Raw genomic sequence first — 22,729 nt, 5'->3', positions numbered from 1 at the left:
CCTTCTCCTTGTCACAGCCTTCTTTCAACCAACAGGTTTCAATACTCATAAAGATACATCAAAATGAGTAAGACTTAAATAAGTTTAGTGGAAAACTATATTTTTCAAAGGGAAAAATCATATGCCAAGTACTATTTAAATAACATAACAATTCCACTCCAGAAAACTGCATGAGGTCCCTTCTCATGCAAATATGACACTGATGCAACCACTGCAAGGACACACAAAAATAAAAATGTTTTTATTTTCATGCTTTTTAAAATCCTGGCATATCAGAAGTAAACACAGACCACAACTGAGAACTTGCTGTGGCCATACTCACCTCTGAAAAACTAAAACAAGCCATCCCTACTAGGCTATCACCAAGGACAGGTTATGGTTTTTAGACCCACAACTTTAACTGAATCTGCAGACAGAAAAAGGGCCACCATCGGAAGTTCAGGCCTTTATTGATAACTTCAAAACTGGGGAGTCCAATCTTAAAAAAGAAAGGAAAATGTTCCATTCGGCACTTGCTCAATCTGTTTATTTGATGGTAAGCACAGAATCAATCAATTAGCTCTCAGTTGTGGCATATTTAGCAAGTACGATCTTGCTTACAGAAATAGGATCCTTACAGTTCATTCGCAGAATACTTTATAACCCAAGCCAAGGCTTTTCTTTCAAGGATGTGGGAGACATTTCTCATTTAAATGCAATTCATGGTTTTATAAAGCATATACCTCATTTTTATTACTTTTATCATGTACATGCTGGAATCTAATATTCTCTTTGATGGTGATATGTATAATGATAAAACAGAAAAAATTACTTCCTTCTCAATTTATAAAACAAAATTTTAAAAACAAAATCCTTTATGTAATAAGGAGATATTTTTAAGACATAAGCAGCTACTACCCTAAACTGTGGGCACAGGCAAAAACAACAAAAGAACAAACTGTTATTTAACCATTAAATAACTAATCTATGTTTGTTACAAATATACAAATATTTTAAATATACTTCTTCCTACTGCAATAAAAATTAAGATAACTATCAGTTTAACAGCTTTTAAAGATGTTAATTTTATGGGGCCGGCCCCGTGGCTCACTTGGAAGAGTGCGGTACTGGTAGCACCGAGACCACGGGTTTGTATCCTATCGTGGCACAGACAACACCATGCCGAGGGTTGCGATCCCCTTACCAGTCAGGAAAAAAAAAAGAAAAAAGATGTTAATTTTATGAATAAAAAAGATTAACTTTCTTCCTGAACATCCAGTGATAAGGTGAACCCCAATTTCTCTACCCCAAGGACATAAAAATGATCTAAAATGGATCAAAGTGCAAAACAAGTTCATATTAAATATTGCATATGCTTTTATTAAAATAATCAATGTAAAAAGAATGTAAAAACTTCTTTGCGCTTGAAGATTTAGTTATCCGAGGAATCACAACTTTTAAACTTTTAAATCCAGTACTACAGTATGTGAAATACTACAGTGCCTTGTATAAAGTGATGAAATTCCACATGAAAAAGGGCTTAAATATTAGTAATAATTATATTCTCTATAATCTTTTATTATCTAAAACTTCTAAGCCATCAATCTTTTTCAGTGCTTCAAGTGAGCAATCAAAATGGTCATGTTTTTTCAGGTTTAAAACTAAATATCTCCCTCTCAATCTGGAGGCATGGATGCAATAGACCGTATAGGTTACTTTGTCCAACTTTCTGAGCCCACAGCTGTAGAAACAGTCTACAACATGATCTCATTATGTCATCATCGATGCACCTTCTTCACCAGTGGCATCTTGGGAAATATGAAGGTCTTCAAGCATCTCAGCCAGACTAATTCGAGGTGCTCCTTCATCATCTGTGTCACTTTCCACAGGGATGGTTGAATCTTAAAAAAAAAAAAAAAAAAAAAAAAAGGAAAATTTAAAATAAATACAAATATGGAAATATACAAATACCTGCCCTACTATTATTATTTAACTACGTTGTATCAGAAGCTCTTGTATCTCATCTAGAGCAGGCATTCAAACATTCACTGAATGAATGAACTGAACAAATATGAATACCTTTTTACCAGTATGGAAGTCGGCAACTTGAGGGATTACACTAGGATGCAAACAGTATCAAACGCAGTACAGTTAACACTATAGTAAGTTTTACTATTCTGCAAGTATTTTTTTATAGAATTTGATTAGAGTAGTTTAAAAAAACAAATAATAAAAGTCATTTATGGGAATCAAAGTTTAAGATACCAAAATACTCATATTGGGTACTATATTTATATATAGAACATATGATTTAAATCTAACACCCCTAAAACACCAACCTCTGTAAATGTTGACATTTTTTCTAATTGCCTCATCTTCTTCAAGATCTTCAAGAAAATCTTGGTATTGCCTACAGGATAAAGAAACATAAATAATTCACTGTCACCAAGAAAAGTATGAAGTTATATTTTCTTCATTTTCAGCATTACAAGATAAATGTGCTCCAAGTATTAAAATATTAAAAAATTATATCTGAAGGTAACATATGGATATTAATTACTCTGACAGGCTTAAAAAAATATTTTCTTTCAAAATTACATGGTTAAAAACAGCTGAATATAAGGTGATGTTAAATATAAGACAAAGAAAAGACATCCCGCCAATTTATCCTCCCCCCATAAAGTCTATAGCCAAATTGAAACACTTTTAAAACTACAGATGAAAGTCAAATGTGTGTATATAGATATATATATCTGATTGACTGAACATGTTATATATTCATACATACTTATTTTAAATTATATTATGAGATTATATTTTAGAAATACTAGTTTCCCACTCACAGTTCATAAAATAATTTTATATAAACACTTCACTTCTTTAGACATCAGTGTCTTCACCATTATTAAGGCCACTTTTTGAATCATCCAATAAATGTTTTTATAACATATTTTCTTCATTCAGGCTTAAGTTATTTGAGAAATGACATATTTGACATCAATAAGCTGTTTCCTTTTAGTCTCAAGTCATAAGTACTCATCTGTTATTTGTGCTATCCTAAGGTAATTATTTACTATATTTTACCTTTCAATTAAACTGCTTACATTTAGTCCTGGAACTAATTACCAAATCTGTGTTAAATGTCATTACATCCTTTTATACCGATTCCACCAATACCCTGATAAGAATCCAAAATTAATATTGAGTACAAGGATCAATTATGTGATCTCTATTTCTTTAGAAAATAACAACAATTTATCATAAGGATTTCCTCTGAACAACATATAAGGTTTAAAGAAAAGTGGGACCTTTCATCATCTGTATCAACGTTTTCTCTATCTTTTGCAAGCTCTTTCAGTTTCCAGTTTCTACGACGCAGACGTTTGGTACGGTCATAGCTCTTCTTGATTAATACCTGTAACAAATATTTGCAAAGTTTATAAAAATAGAAACTACATAGCAGGGCCACAAAATCCAATGAAGTTAAAAAATGAAAGGTTATGGAAATGCCAGGGAAGTCACCAAACTGATGACAGTGATTACATCTCAGGAAAAGGAGTTGTGATCAATAAGTAGTATCAAGAGGACTTTAAAATTTTTCTCCAAGGGCCGAGCCCGTGGCGCACTCGTGAGAGTGCGGCGCTGGGAGCGCAGCGACACTCCCGCCCCGGGTTCGGATCCTATATAGGAATGGCCAGTGCACTCACTGGCTGAGTGCCGGTCACGAAAAAGACCAAAAAAAAAAAAAAAAAAAAAAATTTTTCTCCATGTATTTAACTTTTCGTGAGAATGCATTTGGGCATTATTTGTATAAGTGTTAAAATTTACTAGCTGAAATTTTCCAGTGACTTAATATTAAGTTTTTTTTAAATACCAAAAACTTCAGTTTTTTTTTTAAACAAACTTTAGTTTTCAGCTAACATTTCATATAAATCATTCTGAAACATCACAGACTTTTTCTTTCTTTTCCCACTAATAAGCACTTACAGAACTGCACACAACTTTTCACAACAGTATTTCTTATAACACTGTTTAATGAATTTTGTCTGAATAAATGAAAATAATTTTACACAAAAAAAATCTCGTAATACTGCCATGAGCTCCTCTGACAAACTTGTTATAAATACCTAGTTTGACTTACAATTGGGTGGTAGGGGGAAGGGTCCTTCTTTTACCATCACTTCATTTTTTGCCCGCAGCTAACTAAACCAATGTTTATTCTAAAAGATAAAGCCAAGTAGGAGATAAGGTCTTTCACAATGATTTCATTCACTGTTGCTCATGATTCTTAAAACTCATCATGATAGAACTTAAAAGATTTTTCAGAAGTAAGTGTTTCTCTAAGACTTGACACTCTGAAGATTATTTTTAACTGAAATTATATTCAACTTTGAATAATGGTCTTAACTGTAAATGCCTTTTTTTTTAATAGGTTATGAATATTCATGGCGTACAAAGCAAATTGGCACCACTCGTGCCTAAGATGTGAAGGCCAGATGGATACTGGCAGCATGCCCCATTACCAGAAATTGTGATTCTACTCCGTGTCCCCAACCCAATTATCCCCCCAATTATCCCTGACCTCCCTCCCCATCCCCCTTTCCTCACTCCACTTTGTATCTCTAGGTATGTTCTCTCCCTCTACAAGTCCAACCCGCCACTGTGGCCTTTCTTCCCTTCTTTCTTTCTCTCTTAGCTTCTACTCATGAGTGAGTATATATCGTATTTATCCCTCTGTGCTTTGCTTATTTCACTCAATGTAAGTTTCTCCAAGCTCATCCACGTTGTTGCAAATGGGAAAATTTCATTCTTTTTTATGGCAGGGTAGTATTCCATAATGTATATACACCACTGTTTCCTCATCCAATCATCCATCGATGGACATTTAGGTTGGTTCCATATCTCAGCTATTGTAAACAGAGCTGCAATGAACATGGGAGTGCAGGTATCCCTTCAACATGATGATTTCCATTCTTTTGGGTATATACTCAGAAGTGGGATTGCTGGGTCATATGAAAGATCTATCTGTAGTTGTCTGAGAAACCTCCATACTGTTTTCCATAGTGGTTGTACTAATTTACAGTCCTACTAATAGTGCAGGAGTGTTCCCTTCTCTCCACATCCTTGCCAGCATTTGTTATTCTCTGTCTTTTTGATTATAGCCAGTCTAACTGGGGTGAGATGATATCTCAATGTGGTTTTAATTTGCATTTCCCTGATGACTACTAATGTTGAGCATTTTTTCATGTACCTGTTGGCCATTTGTACGTCTTCCTTTGAAAAGTGTCTTTTCTGTTCCTTTGCCCATTTTTTAATTGGGTTATTTGGTTTTTTACTGTGAAACTGCATGAGTTCCTTGTATATTACGGATATTAATCTCTTGTCAGATGCATAGTTAGCAAAAATTTTCTCCCACTCTGTAGGTTGTCATTTCCCTCTGTTGATTGTTTCCTTTGCTGTGTAGAAGCTTTTCAGTTTGATATAGTCCCATTTGTTTATTTTTTCTTTTGTTACTTGTATTTTAACTGAACAATATACATGAAATAAGATCAGCCAAATAAGCATGAACTTGAATAAATTTTGAAAGTCATCATTTTCAGCTGCATATTAATTATTGCTCTATAGAAATTATCAAGTATTTTAACAGAGAATGAAAATTTGATTATAAGAGCAACAAGAAAACCTCAGTAAATTATGGATTTACCCCACCAAGAAAAATAATTTAAAACGAAGACTATTGTTATTATACCTTAACTGCAATTTCAAAGAAACTTCTAAATTTATTTATTTTCAAAAGTGCAAACTCATGCATCTTACCCATAAGAGTTACATCAATACCCAGGAAAAAAGGGAAAAATCTAAAGCCTTACCACATCTGGAATTCTATCAGAGTTCATTTTGTTGACATGTTCATCATTTAAGTTACTGTTGGCCAAATCAAACCTGAAATGCAAACAACAAAAAACTTAATGACTATTTATCCTTTGCATATAATTTTTTGTTTTATGGATATTACCCAAAACTTCCTCCCAAGATCAAACATTTAAAAAGTTTTGCAATGTACTATACAGTGAACATGCTTCTGTAGATACTGGTAAAGATAATAAGGCACTCTATCTCTGAGTTTCACATATCATCCATTATTGTCCATTTTACCACATACTTGTAAAAGAAGCAAAACAGACTTATACTATCAGTTTAACTAAGGGGATGGTTCCATCTAGTTTATAAAACAAACAAACAAACAAACAAAAAAAAAAAACCTTCATTCTCTAGTAAAAGGAACTGAAACCCTAAGAACAAAAGTAATTCTGAAGGCACGCTAATACACTCCAATTTGGAAAGAACTTTTATAGTTCATGCCTTTATAGTTCTATCTTAAAAATGAAATATCTGAGCAGCAAAATATTCAGAATAAAAAACCCACTCGCCCAGAAAGCTTTAAATATGGATCTAACCATACAACCTCAAGGTTCAATTACCAAAATCTTGGAACAAATGACTCTTTAAGATGATGGCCAAAATGGAAATAACTATGGGCTTTTGTCCAATCCACAGCTTAATTTAGTTATTAATAATAAAGTGAATTATAAGTCCCCTAAGAACTTTTAAATCTTTTTAGAGTAAACAACTTTAGTATTTTAGGTAGTTTGCTGGCTCCAAAGAAACTATGCAATGCTAATTGGCAGTTTAAAATACTATAAAATAATACAAACCCCAACACAAGGTCTCCAGGATTTAGAAGGTGTCCCAAATGAGTGCGACAAAAATACTGTTTATCGGTATTCATTTCAGATGTTTTCTGTACCCAGACTTCCCCAAGGGAATGCTTAACAGGAAAGAAAAATGTACTTTTCAATAATCTAAATATAACTCAAAAAGCATCTCATAGAACAGTTAAATACAATATTTTTAGTTTCCTAATTTTTAATTTTCTTGTTTTTTATTTTCCAGATCTCTGAAACACTGTAAAAATTAACAAATTACTAAATCATAAGTATAGAAAGAGATTCATAAGGAATTCACAAAAATAAATAATTGATTTTTGTTAAGATTTTATTCAAGGCTTTTACAAAACATTAGCAATGTAACCTAAAAATAAACATACGTAGAATTTTCAAAAGAAATGTTTTCACAAGGAGATGGGACAATACAGACTAAGCAAAGAGAATAACTGAAAAGGTAGGGGAATCTCAAAGCAAGAAAATATTTCAAGCAAACCCTTGTTTGACACATACAGTTCAGAAGACCAGGGTTCAAAGAACAACCTGGAAATCCCAGCAGCGCACCACTAGAGAATCCAAATCTTTATCAAATTAATTTTTTGGACATCTACTAGTTTGAGGTGTAATCTCCTGGGTTTTTTTTTAAACTATTTGTTATAGAAACAACATCCCAAGTGTGAAATTTTAAACTAGAAAACTGTTAATTCCCTCTCCAACATGAGAGTTTTACAAACACATAACTGACATTTCAAACTTCCAAGCTGAATTCAGTAGAGCACATGCCAACATCTTTTACTAACAAAGACAAACCAAGTAAAGTGAGATTAAGAGCAAAATACTAAGAGTAACAGGTAAAATTAAGGTATTCCAAAATAGAGACAAAAAGAAGAAGCAGAAGTAGAAAGGAGAAAATGAAGGAAAAGACAGATCTCAGATTTAGGAAAAGAACTGAAAAAGAAAAGTGAATTACCAGGGAGAGACTAAATTCTATGTAACAGAATTCACTTTCTAGCTAATAAACTACTTCTATTTATAAAAGACTTATAAACCTGTTCTAGCTAAATGTATTTTTTGAAAACCAAGAAAATACAATATCTAGTTTTATATCTGAGATGTTGTGTACTTCTACATTTATTATAAATAGTTTGCTCTTAACTATATTAATTTTTTTATTTCAAATAAATATGTATAAAGTAATTGTCTCAAGATGAATATTACCTCAAAGGGAATAAGCACCCTTAGTACCCAGATTGAGGGTCTCTAAATACCATTTCACACTAAAAGAAATTAGACTTACATCCTTGAAGAAATACTTGACTTCAGATATAGGTTAAAAACTATACAATGTGATTTTAGAAACTTGAATGCTGTTGTTGTGCCAGAAAATAAGGATGCTTTCAAAGACCAAGAAAGTCATGTCAAAAGCACATAGAAACCACTCTGAGGGGGCTCCCACTGGCTAAATATGGGGCAATCCAAGCATTTGAAAAAAAGGAAGGAAAGATGGGGTGGGGGGGCCATTGGACAAGAAATAGGAAAGAAAAGAAATACAGTAAAACACTTCATGAGATCACAATGATTATCACAGATAAAGAGACACTGCCAAATATAAAAACAAGTCTAAACTAATTTTCGCCACTGAGAGTGACTCTTAGACCAACTCCTTACTCTGAAAATATGTGCTAAAAGAGAAAGAATTAAGGATTTATGCAGAAGAAAAGCATTTCAGGAAAACCACATAGCCCTATTTGATAATGGAAAGCTCTTCCTTAATAAAGAATGCCAGCTAATAATTGTACAAGAAATAACAAATAGAAAATTTACGATTTTGTAACCCTAAATAAAATAATAATTTAGGCAAGAATTATCAACAGATACTAAAGCCAGAAAAAAGAGATAAAAAGATCTTGACATTTGCATATTATTACAGTATCGCTACACAGATTACTTGCTGGAAAGTAAGATCATAACACTACACTGGAGGGATCTGGCTAACACCATTTTAACCAGTCAAACAGATATTACTTGTCTCTTGATGTGATATTATAGAAAGTACACAGCATTACCTCTGAAATGTTCTGGCAAAGTAACTTAACCTCAACCTAACCAAACCTGTAGGTCCACTCTCCAGTTTAGAGGAAATACAAGGGATTAAGAAGCAAGTTAAATGACATCATGAAGAAACAATAAGATCTAGAAGGTAGAATATTCTACAAGATAAGTACCCTAGTTGCCTAAGGAAGTCGGTATCATAACAAAAACAAAAACAAAAATTTAGGGAAAGGGGCTATTATTAAATAAAAGATTTACAAGGTGCATTATACACATTTAATATGTGTTTTCCAATTGGAGACTAGTGTGAACAAACCATAAAAGACACTTTTGGGACAAATGAGGAAATCTGAAGGTTGACTATATAGTTTATAGGTAAGACAATGACACTGATTATGTAGAAAAATATTTTTATGTTTTACAGATGCTTACTGAAGTATTTAGTATTTAGTGATGAATTTTAAAAAGTCAAGAGATTAGTTGGTCATTTGGTCCTCCTCTACAAAAATAAAGCATGGAAATGCTTTTTTACAATAATGGAGTAAACATTTAAAAACTTTTTTTCCAATGTAAAAAAGAAAAAATTAACTTATCAGATAGTGTGAGTCTGATAATTTTCACCACAATGACCACATGTTTAAAAAAAAAAAACAAAGAAGCACACAATGCATTTTTAACCTAATGTAGTGCTAGCTTTATTTTAACTCCACGTTTTGGAATTACCAACAACAACAAAAATATAGAAACTGAAACAGTAATAAGTTGGCAAAAAGTAAAAAAAAAAAAAAAGGGTAGGCAGGATATAGCTTACCTTTTTTGATATCATTCCAGCACCTGCACTGCGTTTTAAATCTCGGACTATGCTGCATTCCATCACAATAAACTCCTCTAGCTGTTTGGGATGGCATAAACTATTGAAAGGTTGACTCCAGAAAGTGCTCCCATCAATATCTGCAACTAAGAATAAGCATAGAACACTAAAGAACAAGAGAACTGATATATTTCCAAGAGTCATCAAATGTCAACTAGAAGTTGGTATATACCAACTGGGAAGCATCAGGTCAACAGGAACTATAGTGTCAACTCACTCTCTAGGATCATCATTCATTCCTATAAATCAGCCCCAAACTTCTCAAAGCACAAGAGAAATTAGCATATCTTAAGTAATTACTTTAATCAGAATGCCACAGAACTAAGTGCGTTTTAAATAATATCAGATCCAATCACAGTTGTATTTGTTTCAGGTTTTTGGCATTTTAGTTTAGAAACATCAGTCATCTTAGCTGCTTAATTTTGGGGAAATAAAGTCTAGTTCTACCTGATAGTTAAAAAATGTCAATCACAATACTACAAACAGATGTTTAACCAATGAATTTTAATTAACAAGAACAATGACTTTCTAGAAAATATTAATATAAACCCAATTTTTTATAATGGAAAACTTATATTACAGGAAATATATGAAAAAGATCAAGAAGTAGAAGATACAGCCAAATACTGAGACATCTATCAACATGTGGTCTTCCCTAAAAAATAATTTTTATAAAGGGAAAGTTTTAAAATGATCTATAATAATGATGAAATTACTTAAAACTCATATTCAAACTAAATGTTTCACTGGATCACAAAAAGTCAACTGTTTCAAAATTTAAAGTAACTGCTACACAATAAAATTTGGCAAAGAACTTAAGTAACTATTCAAAAAAATGAGGTAAATAAGTTGATTTCATTAAAAATTAATGAAATAAAGTAGTAAATTTGTAAAAGTTCACAGAACCGTTTCTTTAAATACAAAATAAAAGAATAGCTAATCAAAAGCTTTAGTTCCACAGTGTTTTGTAAGAATTAAACAGAAGTACAATTTTAACTTGCCTTTCAAAACAGTATTATGAAGAATGTTTGATAAAATTAACATAAATTATTACTGCATGACATACATAGCAAAATTGGCAAGGCAAATAGTTTCCACAACTTACTTTGTAGGGTGTTTGGATCTATGAGGTGGATGGCACTGGTTACTCGAATACACACACAAATCTGGTTCATATTTCCCAGACTTTGTGCCAGTTTTGGAGAGAGACAAACAACATTATCCTAGAAACAAGAACTAACATTTAGAATGAGGCAAATCCTATATAATAGTCTCTATTAAACACTCATCAATGTGTAAACCCAATTCAACTGCAATTGCCCAATGAAAACATTTTTAAGTCTATGTATCAACAAAGAGCCTAAAGAAAAGAATCAGATCTTAAAAAAACTAAAACTAAGCTATACCTTCCTAAGATAGCCATATATGTCTTAATAAAAATGCTTTAAAAAATCTTCCAGGGCCTATGCACCAAGCTATTATTAAGTTTACTTCAATTTTATTGCAGTGTGAATGCTTATCACTCCATGTTAATACAATGTACATTCTAAGCAAAGTATTCAAAACATCTGGCGGACAGTGATTTTCTAAATCTACTTGTGACTTCTCCCAATCTCCATGAAAAACAAATTTCAAAGAAACATGTTTCTCTTACACAGCTACATATACCAATATGTAATCAAAGATTTAATGCCCCAAAATGTCACATATGTCTACAGGTATATTGGGAGATATTAAACAATAATGTAATTATGGGGTTTTTTTTAATCGAAATTATTTTTTAAACATATGAAAATATAAAAAAGGATCTGGGTTATACTTCAAGCTATATCTATTTACAATCAAAGGCTTCTCCACTGAAGGGACATTCTGTGCCTGATAGCTCCTAGTCAAGTCCTCTGTTTCTAATTCAAAAGTTTCCAAAGTTATATGAAAATACTGCTTTACATTGTGTGTATTCCACCCAGTTACTTGCATGAGTCACTCAAAGCAGCTAACACAGGCCTAAATATGCCCTCCCACTTACATTCATATTTCCCAGGCTTTGTGCCAGGAATATGTTCACTGTTTTAAACCAGGAGTTAGCAAAATATGGCCCTCAGGACAAATTTGGCCCCCCACCTGTTTTTATCAACAAGATTTTGCTGGAACACAACCTTGGCCATTCATTGACATATTGTCCATGGCTACTTTTGTGCAACAACAGGAGAGCTGAGTAGATGCAAAATAAATTATATGGCCTTAAACCTGAAAATACTTAGTATCTGGCCCTCTAGAGAAAAAGTTTGCTGACCCTGTTTTAAGCTATCATTTTAGCCTTGGTCCTGCACTATACTATAAATTAGTGATAACAGCTTTAAAGCTTTACAGTCACAGACTTGGTACAAATCCTGGCTTCATTAGGCAAGTTGTCTAACCTCCCTAAGCTTCAATTTCCTCATCTTCAGAATGACATCGTTTACCTCAGTTATTATGAGATATGAATGAGGTGAAAGATAATAAATACCTACTTAGATACTAACTTTATATAGAATGGTCACAATAAATTATGGCAGTTATCATTATTAGTGATTTAATATCAACATAATAAGTTCCCACACGGTAGAGACCTCTAGCTATAATCCTCTGTACACAGACTTCTAAACACAGATGCTCAATTACTACTTGTTGAATTTTAATTCATTTGTATTTTCGAAGCAGGGTTTAACCTTAATACAGTTAAATAAAATGATAACCTACATCTTAAATGTTTTATTCAGATTTTTTTTAAATCATAAAAATGATTCTGTGACCTCATTTCCACAATATGTTTAATCTAATCTTGCCAAAATCCTGTTTGCACATGCTCCACAATACGGGTCACTGTTATTTATTTTAATGTTATTTCTTATATGCAAAGTTGCATAGACCTGTCTGTTATAACGTCCACTAGGATCACAAATTTTAAGGAACAAGGACTTTTAAAAACTGCAACCAGGTCTTTTCAACTTAATACACCAAAATTAAAGGCATGACAACTCATAATTATAAGCAAGATTACTTTTTTATATCTTTTTAACATGGCTAAATGTGTCAGAAATCATTTAAGGGAGTTATTCTAAATTTTTAACCAACCCCAGAAGGTAACAGGAGCTACAAATTACATATAAGCCAATTAATTACTTACACTCTTTCACAGATATGCATTAATTAAATGAAAAAAAGTACCTTGCATATTGGAACAATTTCCACAGAAAAAGTGCTTTTGTAATTATATGTGTTACTATGGATATCCTGAGAGATCAGTCTTTGTGATGCTTTGTATCTAATAAGAAAAAAGTTTATATATAAGACAAAGGTCCTTACTTATATTGTATAGACTCAGGAATAGCAATTTTCATCGAATCAAATATCTACTGTCCAAGGTCTGAAACAGCTTCCTGATGCCTACTATGGTAAAGCCTAATTTTATCCACCTGCATTTCAAAACCTTCACTAGTCTGACTACACCCTACCTATTTTCAACCTTATCTATTAAAAACCTCCAAAACATGCTCTTGGCTCTGACCAATCTACTCTCTATCCAGCATGCATTAAAAGCCATACTCATGCCCACTACAAGTCTTTGTTCATGCTAATCTCACCTTTCAATATAAACTCTATGAAAATTTCCCCCATCATTGAAGCACACGTCCTACCTCCTCCATGAAGCCTCTCCCCAAAGCCCTCTAACCCCCATCTTTCCTTGTATCTTATCATTTAAATACATTCAATCAATGTGGGTCAGCACTTTAGTGCTTATTATCATGGAGTTATGTCTAGCTCTCCAAAGAGATTCTTACATGTTATTTGGCTAATATATCCTTTAAAGTGACTAGCCCAATAAATGCTTCCTGATTGTGTAAGTACTCCTAGTACAATCTTAAATACTTTAACCTAAGAAAATTTGTCTAAGCCTGAAGAATAGATGTGACCTATATCCATCCCCAGGTCCTTGGACTTAAGTCACATTTAGGTTCAGAACCTACCTACAGGGAACTGTACACTGAAGAAATTCTACCATCTTCTGTGCATGTTGTTTTGAGGAATAATAGAAATCCAAACCATCTTTAAAAAAAAAAAAAGACCACATGAAAATAACTCTGCAAAATAAGATTTTCCTTTAGCAACATGACTACATCACAAATTAAATCCATAATAAACAAAATCAAATTATTAGAAAATATTAAAACTATTCTATTATAGCCACAACAGATTAGGGATATGACTTAAGACTTGTTTGGCAAAAGAACACACAAAATTAATCAAACAAATGCCAAAAAAAGAAAATAAGATTCATAATTTTAATTCCAGACAAAATAAAATTCAAGGCCAAGGGGGAGAGACAAAGAAAAAAGGATATTTTAAGTAAAAAACAAGACAATCTACCAAGAAGATAATGAAAATCCATTAATCGAGACATAGAAAACAAACTATTAGAAAAGAAAAACTTAACAAAAGTTAACACATGTACAATCACTGCAAGGACAGGAAAAAGACTCTCTCAAGAAAACAAAAATTGATGAAAAATAGTCATGACACACAGAACTTGAATAACCAACTATCAAGGCTGATTTAATTGAGACTATAGAATACAGTCCCAAGAAGAAATGCATATTATTTCCAAACATTCACAAAACATTCATAAATAAATCATGTACTAAGATTTTTTTTTTAATTCAATAAATTCCAAACAGTATAAATTACTAAAGACAACATTATCTGATCACAATGCTGTGGCATTAGAAACCATCAACAAAAGGATAGCCAAAAGCAAACCTACCTCCTAAGAAATGTTTAAAGCCATTCTTGCTAATAACTCAGCCAAACAGAAAACAAAAATTACCCAGAATAGCTAAAACAATTTTGAAGAAAATAAACAATCTTGTAGGACTTACACTTTGCTAAATTTAGTTAAGTAATCAAGACAATTTGGGACTGGCATAAGGAAAGATATATAGATCAATGGAGCAGACCTGAGATTCCAGAAATAAACAATTACATTTACTACAGTCAATATATCTCTGACAGAGACTGCAAGGCATTCACTTGGGAAAGGACACTCTTTTAAAAGGGCAAAGAATATCCACATAGAAAAAAATAAATTTAGGCGAGGTTGCGGAGAAAAAGGAACTCTCATACATTGTTGGTGGGACTGCAAAATGGTGCAGCCTCTATGGAAAATGGTATGGAGGTTCCTCAAACAATTGCAGATAGATCTACCATACGACCCAGCTATCCCACTGTTGGGAATATAACCAGAGGAATGGAAATCATCAAGTCGAAGGTATACCTGTTCCCCAATGTTCATCGCAGCACTCTTTACAATAGCCAAGAGTTGGAACCAGCCCAAATGTCCATCATCAGATGAGTGGATGCGGAAAATGTGGTACATCTACACAATGGAATACTACTCAGCTATAAAAACGAATGAAATACTGCCATTTGCAACAACATGGATGGACCTTGAGAGAATTATATTAAGTGAAACAAGTCAGGCACAGAAAGAGAAATACCACATGTTCTCACTTATTGGTGGGAGCTAAAAATTAATATATAAATTCACACTCACACACACACACACAAAAAAAAAAAAAAAAAAATGGGGGGGGGAAGAAGATATAACAACCACAGTTACTTGAAGTTGATACGACAAGCAAACAGAAAGGACATTGTTGGGGGGGAGGGGGGAGGGAGGCGGGAGGGAGGTTTTGGCGATGGGGAGCAATAATCAGCCACAATGTATATTGACAAAATAAAATTTAAAAAAAAAAAAAAAAGAAAAAAGAAATTTAGACACCTAACACCCTGCACAAAAATTAACTTAAAAGAGTGAGAACTCTTAAGCTAAAACTATAAAACATATGAAAGAAACCATAGAAGGAAATCTCTGTGACCTTGATTAGACAAAAAGTTCTTAAGCACAGCACCAGAAGCACAATTTGTAAAAGAAAAACATGATAAACTGGACTTCATCAAAATTCAAAACTTTTACAATTCAAAGGACACCATTAAGAAAATGAAGACAGGCTACAGGCTAGGAGAAAATATGTAAGAAACTTGTATCCAGAATATGCTCAACACCATTAGTCATTAGTGAAATGGAAATTAAAACCACAATGAGATACCACTTCACACTGCCCTCTAAAATAGCTCTAAATAAAGACAGTCCAACTGTTGATGAGGATATGAAGAAACTAGAACCCTCGAATATTGCTGGCAGGAATATAAAATGGTATAGCTACTTGCTATAATTGTATAGCAAACAGTTTGGCAGTTTCCTATACATTAATATAAACAGAAATTTACCATGTGACTCAGCAGTTCTACACCTTAGAATCTATGTACCCAAGAGAATGAAACAACTGAGGTGTTTCCTGAGGGAAATGGAAGCATGCAACAGGTAGAGGAAAAGGTGGCTATAAATACCAGCTACAGAGCCAACATGGTGCTCAGGAGAAAATTTATAACCTTAAGCATATCTATTAGAAAATGAAAATAAACTAAGCTTTCAATCAATCACAACAAAATAAAAGAAAGTAGAAGGAATTACAGTAATAAAAACAAAATTAAGAAAAAATAAGATTTTTTTGATAAAACTAAAAATAGTTTTTGAATAAACTAACATAATAGATAAAAGTTTGGCAAGTCTGACCAAGGGGAGGGGGATAGAAAATAAGAAAAGACAAATAACATTAGAAGCAATAAAGAGAACATAACTACAGTTATGGATGAGACTTAATATTATGAGAATTTACTACATTCAATTTTATACCAAGAACATACAAAGCTAGATGAAATGGTTTCTCTTCTTGGAGAATGCTATCAAAATTCATTCAAAAAGAGGTAGAATACCTAAAAGAGATCAATGTCCTAAAAGAAATCGAAAAGACTTATGCCCCAGAAGATAACAAACTGGAAGATTAATGGACAAGTTCTTATAAAACTTCAAGAGGTTAATAAACACTAGGTAGAAAAAAGGCACACTTTCTAATCCTTTCAATGTCACTAACACAAAAGACAGCAAGATTAGATAGAAGGCTGTAACTATTATTAAGTACGTATGCATATATATCAAACAGAAACCTCAACGATTAAAAAGATAATAATGTCCAATGTGTCAACACTCTATCCAAAGGGGGGAAAAAAGAGGGAAAAATACTAGAAAGAAGAAATAAATCTATCGCTGTTTACACATAATTGATTATCTAGCAAATCAAGAGTATCAACTGTAAACTATTAGTGATATTGAGAACTGAAATTATTAGAAAAGAGTATTACATATGTAAATTTTAAATTTTGACACACACTGCTAGATTATCTTCCAAAACATTGTCAATTTACATTCCCACCACTTGAGAGTTTTCATTTGTCCAAACATTTGCCAACACTGGATAAGACTTCATTGGCTTTTCTAATTTCTTTAAATCAGTCCAAAGGAAAACTACTACATATGAAGAAAGACAAACATCTTAAGAATATTTATTACAGTGCTGTTTGTAGCAGCAAATAATGGAACAATACGCAAGCCTATTATCAAAAGAACAACTAAGTTAAAATATATATTGATTAATGAATACCATACAGCAATTAAAAATAATGAAATAGAACTGTATGTAATGTTGTGGAAAGGTTTCCAAATACATTAAGCAAGACAGCAAGTCATAGAACAATCCAGAACAATCCCACATATTAGGGGAAATTACCACTATCACCACAATTTACAAACAGAGCATATATTGTACTATCTTGTTTTAAGGCACAATCTCTGGGGAAAACAGTAGATAAATTTCTTTCTTTTTTTTTTTGGCAGCTGGCTGATACAAGGATGGAACCATGGACTGGTGTTATCTGCACCACATTCTAACCAACTGAGCTAATCAGCCAGCTGCTATACAAGTATATTTCTACCATGATGATGAACTATAATAATAATAATTTGCTTCTTAGAAAATTTGGGTCTCTTTACCCCCAAAAGAGTTACTCAGAACAAAGGTGTATTTGTGCCTGGTGGCTAGCCTCAAATAACCACATACTATGTCCAATAGGCAGTAGGTTACCTTACCCACAATCAGTATTCACTAAATTGTGTTTCACCAATTCAGACTATCAACTCTTTGTGTCTACTGGTAATGCACTCAGGTCAGATGCAAAGCTTAAAAGATTTTCTCCAAGTGACATAACTGATTACAATTTTTTCCCCATTTAAAGACCAAAGATCACACTTTTTAAGCACTTTTTCAACACTTAAAGATAAATGAGTAACAGACCAGTAAGTAACAGTGGAATGCATAGTTCATCTGGTAGTGAGATAAGCAATCCATTGAGGGCAGGAATTAATAATAATTAATTAAAATAATCTTTATCTTCTAAGAATCCAGAATAGTATCTATCACAAACTAGATGCTTAATAAATGTCTTGAATTGGGGCAGAGGAAGAACATCAAAGAAAAAAATCTTAGTTCTAGATATGTGCCATCCAATAAACTAGCCACTAGCCACATGTGGCTATTTCATATAAATTTCATTTAAATTAAGAGAAAAGTACAAATACACAAAAAAAGAAAAAATTAAAAATCCAGTTCCTCAGTTGCACTTCAAGTCTTCAACAGCCAAATTTAAGTAGTACCTAAGAGCCACTTGCAGCTAGTGACTACTACAATGGACAGTGCAGATAGAGAACTAAGATTTTTTTTCTTACTAACAGAAAGTTCTTTTGGAAAGTACTAATCTAGATATTACCAATAAATAAAAAATTACTTACATAAGTTGAAATAAAATTTTGACCTGTTTCAAATGCTTTTAAATTTTAACTCACCATGAATCTCTTTGATACGAAGTGTATTCTGATGCATTCCATATTTCAGAATCAATTGTTCCAGATAGTAGAAAGTTTTTTTGTGCAAAGTCTAAATACAAATGCATTAGATCAATAAATTAAATGCCTAAAAAAAGCCATTTATGGGTATAGCACACACATACCATCTATAGCTATAGCATACTGATTTTTCAAACAACAACAATTTTTAAAGATTATCTAAAATGTGATAGTGATCTATTTTCAAAGCTGAATGCTCCAGGGACCCAGACTATACCTGGTGCCTAAAGGATTTGGAAAGAAGGGGAAGAAAGTGATTTTACTAGCTGTTTATAACAGACAAGATGAAATACAAGATGTAGGACTCACTCACCATCTTTCTCCCATTACCTTTTGCCTGACTTGAATCACAGCCTTCCAGAAGTCCTTAGCTTCTACTCGATGGCAATCTCCACACATTTGGGACTGAACAACATAATCCACCACAAACACTTGCTGAAGGATAGCACCATTCATCACCTGATAAAGAAAACAATTACACTCCTTCATCCTTTTGGATCTGTTTCATGTTGAATATTTCTCTTAAAAGATGATGTATTCATATTTAACTTAAACTCTTTTTCCATGAATGCTTTGAGGATACCAATCAGTCAATTTAAAGTCATAAGTTATAGTATTTCAAGAAAGGTACACAGGTTTAATTCCTAAAATTTTCTAGATTAATGCTCCAAATTTACCTTTTGCTGACATGGTTGTGAGGATATTCTTTGAAAATATTATATAGGTGTGCGTGCATGTATGTGTGGGTGTGTGTGTATTTATATACAGAATTCATCGTAATAGAAAAAAAATGAGACAAGGAAAACTCTCAAGAAGAAAATATTCCTTAATTTAATAGTTCCCAAACATAACCAATCAGAAATTACTTGAGAGGCTTTTTAAATATATAGATTCTTGGGCCTCAGATCCAGAGATTTTGATTCAGTTACTGTGAGTCCTTATGATGATCAGACAAGTTTGAGAATCATTCCATCACACTATGCTTTTACTTCAGTCTTTTTCCTAATAAAAATAGCTTTGAAAAAAATCACTCAGCCCAATAATCATAAACTGCTCCTGCTAGTGACTTAACCATTTGCAGAGATGATCAAAAGAAAACAAAGAGCTAAAATTAAGTGTGCATTTTCCCTTTAAACTGTTCAAGCCATAAAATACCTTACCAGTAGGCCCTCATTCTCACTACTTGTACTGCAACCATCCTAAGAAAATTATGTATAGCTTACCTCTTTCTGAATAGTCAGTTTAACTTTAAGTCTCTTAGAATGGGGCTCAGTCCAAACAAAGCCTGCATCTACAAGCCGTACCTTCAATAAAACACAAACAAAAAGAATTGTAAGTTCCCACCTGAGAAGGAAAACAAAGAACAACTCATTAATAAACAGATTTCATAAGATGCTTAAGGAACCTGTGATTAGCATCACTACATACCATAACTACACACAGACACACACACAAAAAAAATTTATCATCAGAAGTAGGACAACCATAGAAGCAAATATGAGGACAATCCGATGACTATATTAATGCAACTGATATAGTTCAACCAAAAATTAAAGTATTTGCATGGGAAAAAATTCTTTTCCCTAAAAAAGGATACCATTCTTTGAATGGAAAGCATAATTTTGAGAAGAAAACAAAGACCTGGTGACCTCATCAATTAGAAACCTCATGAATGAAAGTTTCCGCTTGGATTATTCTCTCTATATTAAGTCTGTGGCTTTTTTTTCAGAATGGGCACTCATAAGAGGATGTTTCATGCACTGAATACTGAACCCACAATCACAACTCACTGCTAAATCAGCAACATCTGAGGTCAACACCAGTTTGCTATATATGAGAAACGATATAACTCAATACAACTAAAAAGGGTGTTTTGAGACAGAGGGGGAATGGGGGGAGAAAACAAGAATGGAGGCTGCTGCAATAATTTGGGCTGGAGTCATGGGTGACCTGAACTGAGTACTGGAAATAACAGAGGCAGATCCAAGAGCTATTTAGGAGCTAAAATCTACAGTATTTAATGATAATTGAATATTGGAAGGAGGAAGAGAACAGACTCTACAATGATGCTGAAGTATCCAGTTTGGGCAACTAGGTAGAACAATTTTTCTGATAGAAACAACAGATTTATTTATTTTTATTTTCTTGGTGGCTGGCCAGTAAAGGGATCCAAACCCTTGACACTGGTGTTATTAACAGCATGCTCTAACCAACAAACAACAGATTTAATGGGGAGAAGACACTGCATTTGGTTTCAGACATTTAAGTTTAAGAGGCTATCTATGAGCTATCCAAGTGATCTTGTTCAGTGGATAGACAGACACATACTGGTCTGGAGATCTATGGAGAAATCTGGGCTGTAGATAACAGATCTGGGATGCATCAACAAGCAGATTATAATTTTATCAAGTACTGTCTGGTGAGAACTAGACTAGCTAGTGCAGATGTAGCACTCCTGAATAAAACCCTCTTCATATGACTGGATCCCCTAAAACAAAGCCTAGCAATCAACAAGCCAAACCAGGTACAGAGGGTGACAAGCAGCTTCCTGTTTTCTTGGTCTCCATCTGCAGGGGTCAAGAAGAAGCCCCAAGGGCACTGAATAAGGCTGCTCTTCCCAGCCTCCAACCTCCATCCGCAGGAATGAAGAGAGGGCCCTTGACATTCCCGTCAGCATTCCCCAATACAGCCTCACCACACTGTCTTCAGACAACCAGGGCTTATTAGGTCCTTTATCCTTCTTTACCAGACACCTCAGTCACCCCTCACCTCCCACATCTGATTTTCATATGGTCCCACATATTATTCCCTATTCTGTCCCTATCTACTCCTCCCTGAATCCTGAAACCCTTTTACTTTGCCCTCTGGAACCCAACATTTCCCTAACAAAACCTCCCAAATCCTCAACATCTTTGCTGAACCTTCCCTTCACCTTCTAGATCTCCTGATTATACTGCTCCCCTGAAGCTAACTAAAGTGATGACTAATTTTCCATTTATTTTCCTCCTATTACTGGACCAGGAGCCAGACAGGTGTCCTCCTTGCTCTTCACTGCTAATTTTGGATCATTCTCCCTGCCTCCTCCTTAAATATACCCAGCTTTAAATCCAAAGTCATCAGACTCTACCACTTGACTACATTCTTTGTTATAGTTGTCTGTTAATCCTTATATCACTTGCTCTCATTTCTCAAAGATTTTAAATCCTGGATCACTGTTACTCTCTACAACCATAATATTAATACTTGAAAATTTCAGTATTCACACAGATGATCCCCACAATAACCTGACCTCTCTTTTCTTTGAATTCCTCATCCCCCAAGATCTTGATCTCCTTCCCATCTCAGCCACCTCCTTTTCCAAACATCCTACTCCCTGACTACCACCTCCTATCTTTCCAGCTAATTGCCTCTAGTTCCTGGGCACCAAAAATTCTTCAATTCAGTGTAACAGACAATCCATTCATCCTACCATCTTTTCTCTACTGCTCATTCCTCATCTACTCACTTCCACCCTATTCCAGAGAATTTCAAAATCAATCATCAAAACAGTCCCCATGTACACACTCTCAATTCCCTTGGTCCCTCTCACCTCACCTCGGTCAGTAGGCTAAATCATAATTTTGTTAAATCCATGCTCTGCCTGCTCTATGCCTTACCCATGTAGCTGACGGGGCTAGAGAAACAAATGCACACCATGCTGACTAGTCTTTAAATTTGTAATAGGAACCCTTAGCACTGCCCAGCACCCACACCACACTGTTCTAGTGCATTCCCTCTCCTACTCTTCTAGAGGGCTATTTCATACCTTCCCCTCTCTCCTCAAAATCTGATAGCTCTTCCCTAGGAGCTACTGCCCATGGTTCTATTTTCTCAATTAAAAAAAGAAAACAAAAGAGGATTTCCAGAAGTTCCCACTTACCAACACCTTCCTTCCTGTTACCACAGATGAATTGCCCATGCTCCTATCAAGACCAACCTCCAGAAAGCCCATTAGAAGGCAGAGATCTTTATTTTGTTCCATGAAATATTCACAATCCCAAAATGGTGGCTGGCAGAAAATAAGTGCTGAATATTTGTTGAATGAATGAATGAACAAACAAATGTATTCTTCCACTATGTGCTATATCTTATGTTTTCCACTCTTCGTGGACATCCCCCGCCAATTATTCTGTCTCCTTGCAGTTTCACAACTGTTCCCTCCATGCT

The 22,729-nt window shown here is 33.8% G+C and overlaps 1 protein-coding gene across 6 annotated transcripts in view; it reads right to left on the bottom strand.

The window, feature by feature from the left end:
• Positions 1-260: 260 nt before the first annotated feature.
• Positions 261-22,729, bottom strand: part of NMD3 (NMD3 ribosome export adaptor) — a 29,678-nt gene continuing 7,209 nt past the window's right edge. For 4 of the 6 annotated variants that reach the window (XM_063108868.1, XM_063108867.1, XM_063108866.1 and 1 more), the window contains exons 5-16: positions 19,747-19,827; positions 18,854-18,982; positions 18,464-18,554; positions 13,635-13,713; positions 12,835-12,931; positions 10,733-10,850; positions 9,568-9,713; positions 6,696-6,808; positions 5,850-5,922; positions 3,288-3,394; positions 2,319-2,389; positions 262-1,880 (exon numbers count right to left, since the gene is read on the bottom strand). In XM_063108868.1, coding sequence (XP_062964938.1) covers positions 1,750-1,880; positions 2,319-2,389; positions 3,288-3,394; positions 5,850-5,922; positions 6,696-6,808; positions 9,568-9,713; positions 10,733-10,850; positions 12,835-12,931; positions 13,635-13,713; positions 18,464-18,554; positions 18,854-18,982; positions 19,747-19,827 — 1,236 coding nt within the window. In that variant the 3' untranslated portion in view covers positions 262-1,749. Of the gene's footprint in view, positions 1,881-2,318; positions 2,390-3,287; positions 3,395-5,849; positions 5,923-6,695; positions 6,809-9,567; positions 9,714-10,732; positions 10,851-12,834; positions 12,932-13,634; positions 13,714-18,463; positions 18,555-18,853; positions 18,983-19,746; positions 19,828-22,729 lie in introns of all 6 variants that reach the window. The other 2 variants (XM_063108870.1, XM_063108871.1) reach the window with 1 other exon arrangement.

The sequence above is a fragment of the Cynocephalus volans genome, chromosome 1, assembly GCF_027409185.1.
Source record: "Cynocephalus volans isolate mCynVol1 chromosome 1, mCynVol1.pri, whole genome shotgun sequence".
NCBI lineage: Eukaryota > Metazoa > Chordata > Mammalia > Dermoptera > Cynocephalidae > Cynocephalus > Cynocephalus volans.
This window is presented reverse-complemented; position numbering and strand designations above follow the sequence as displayed.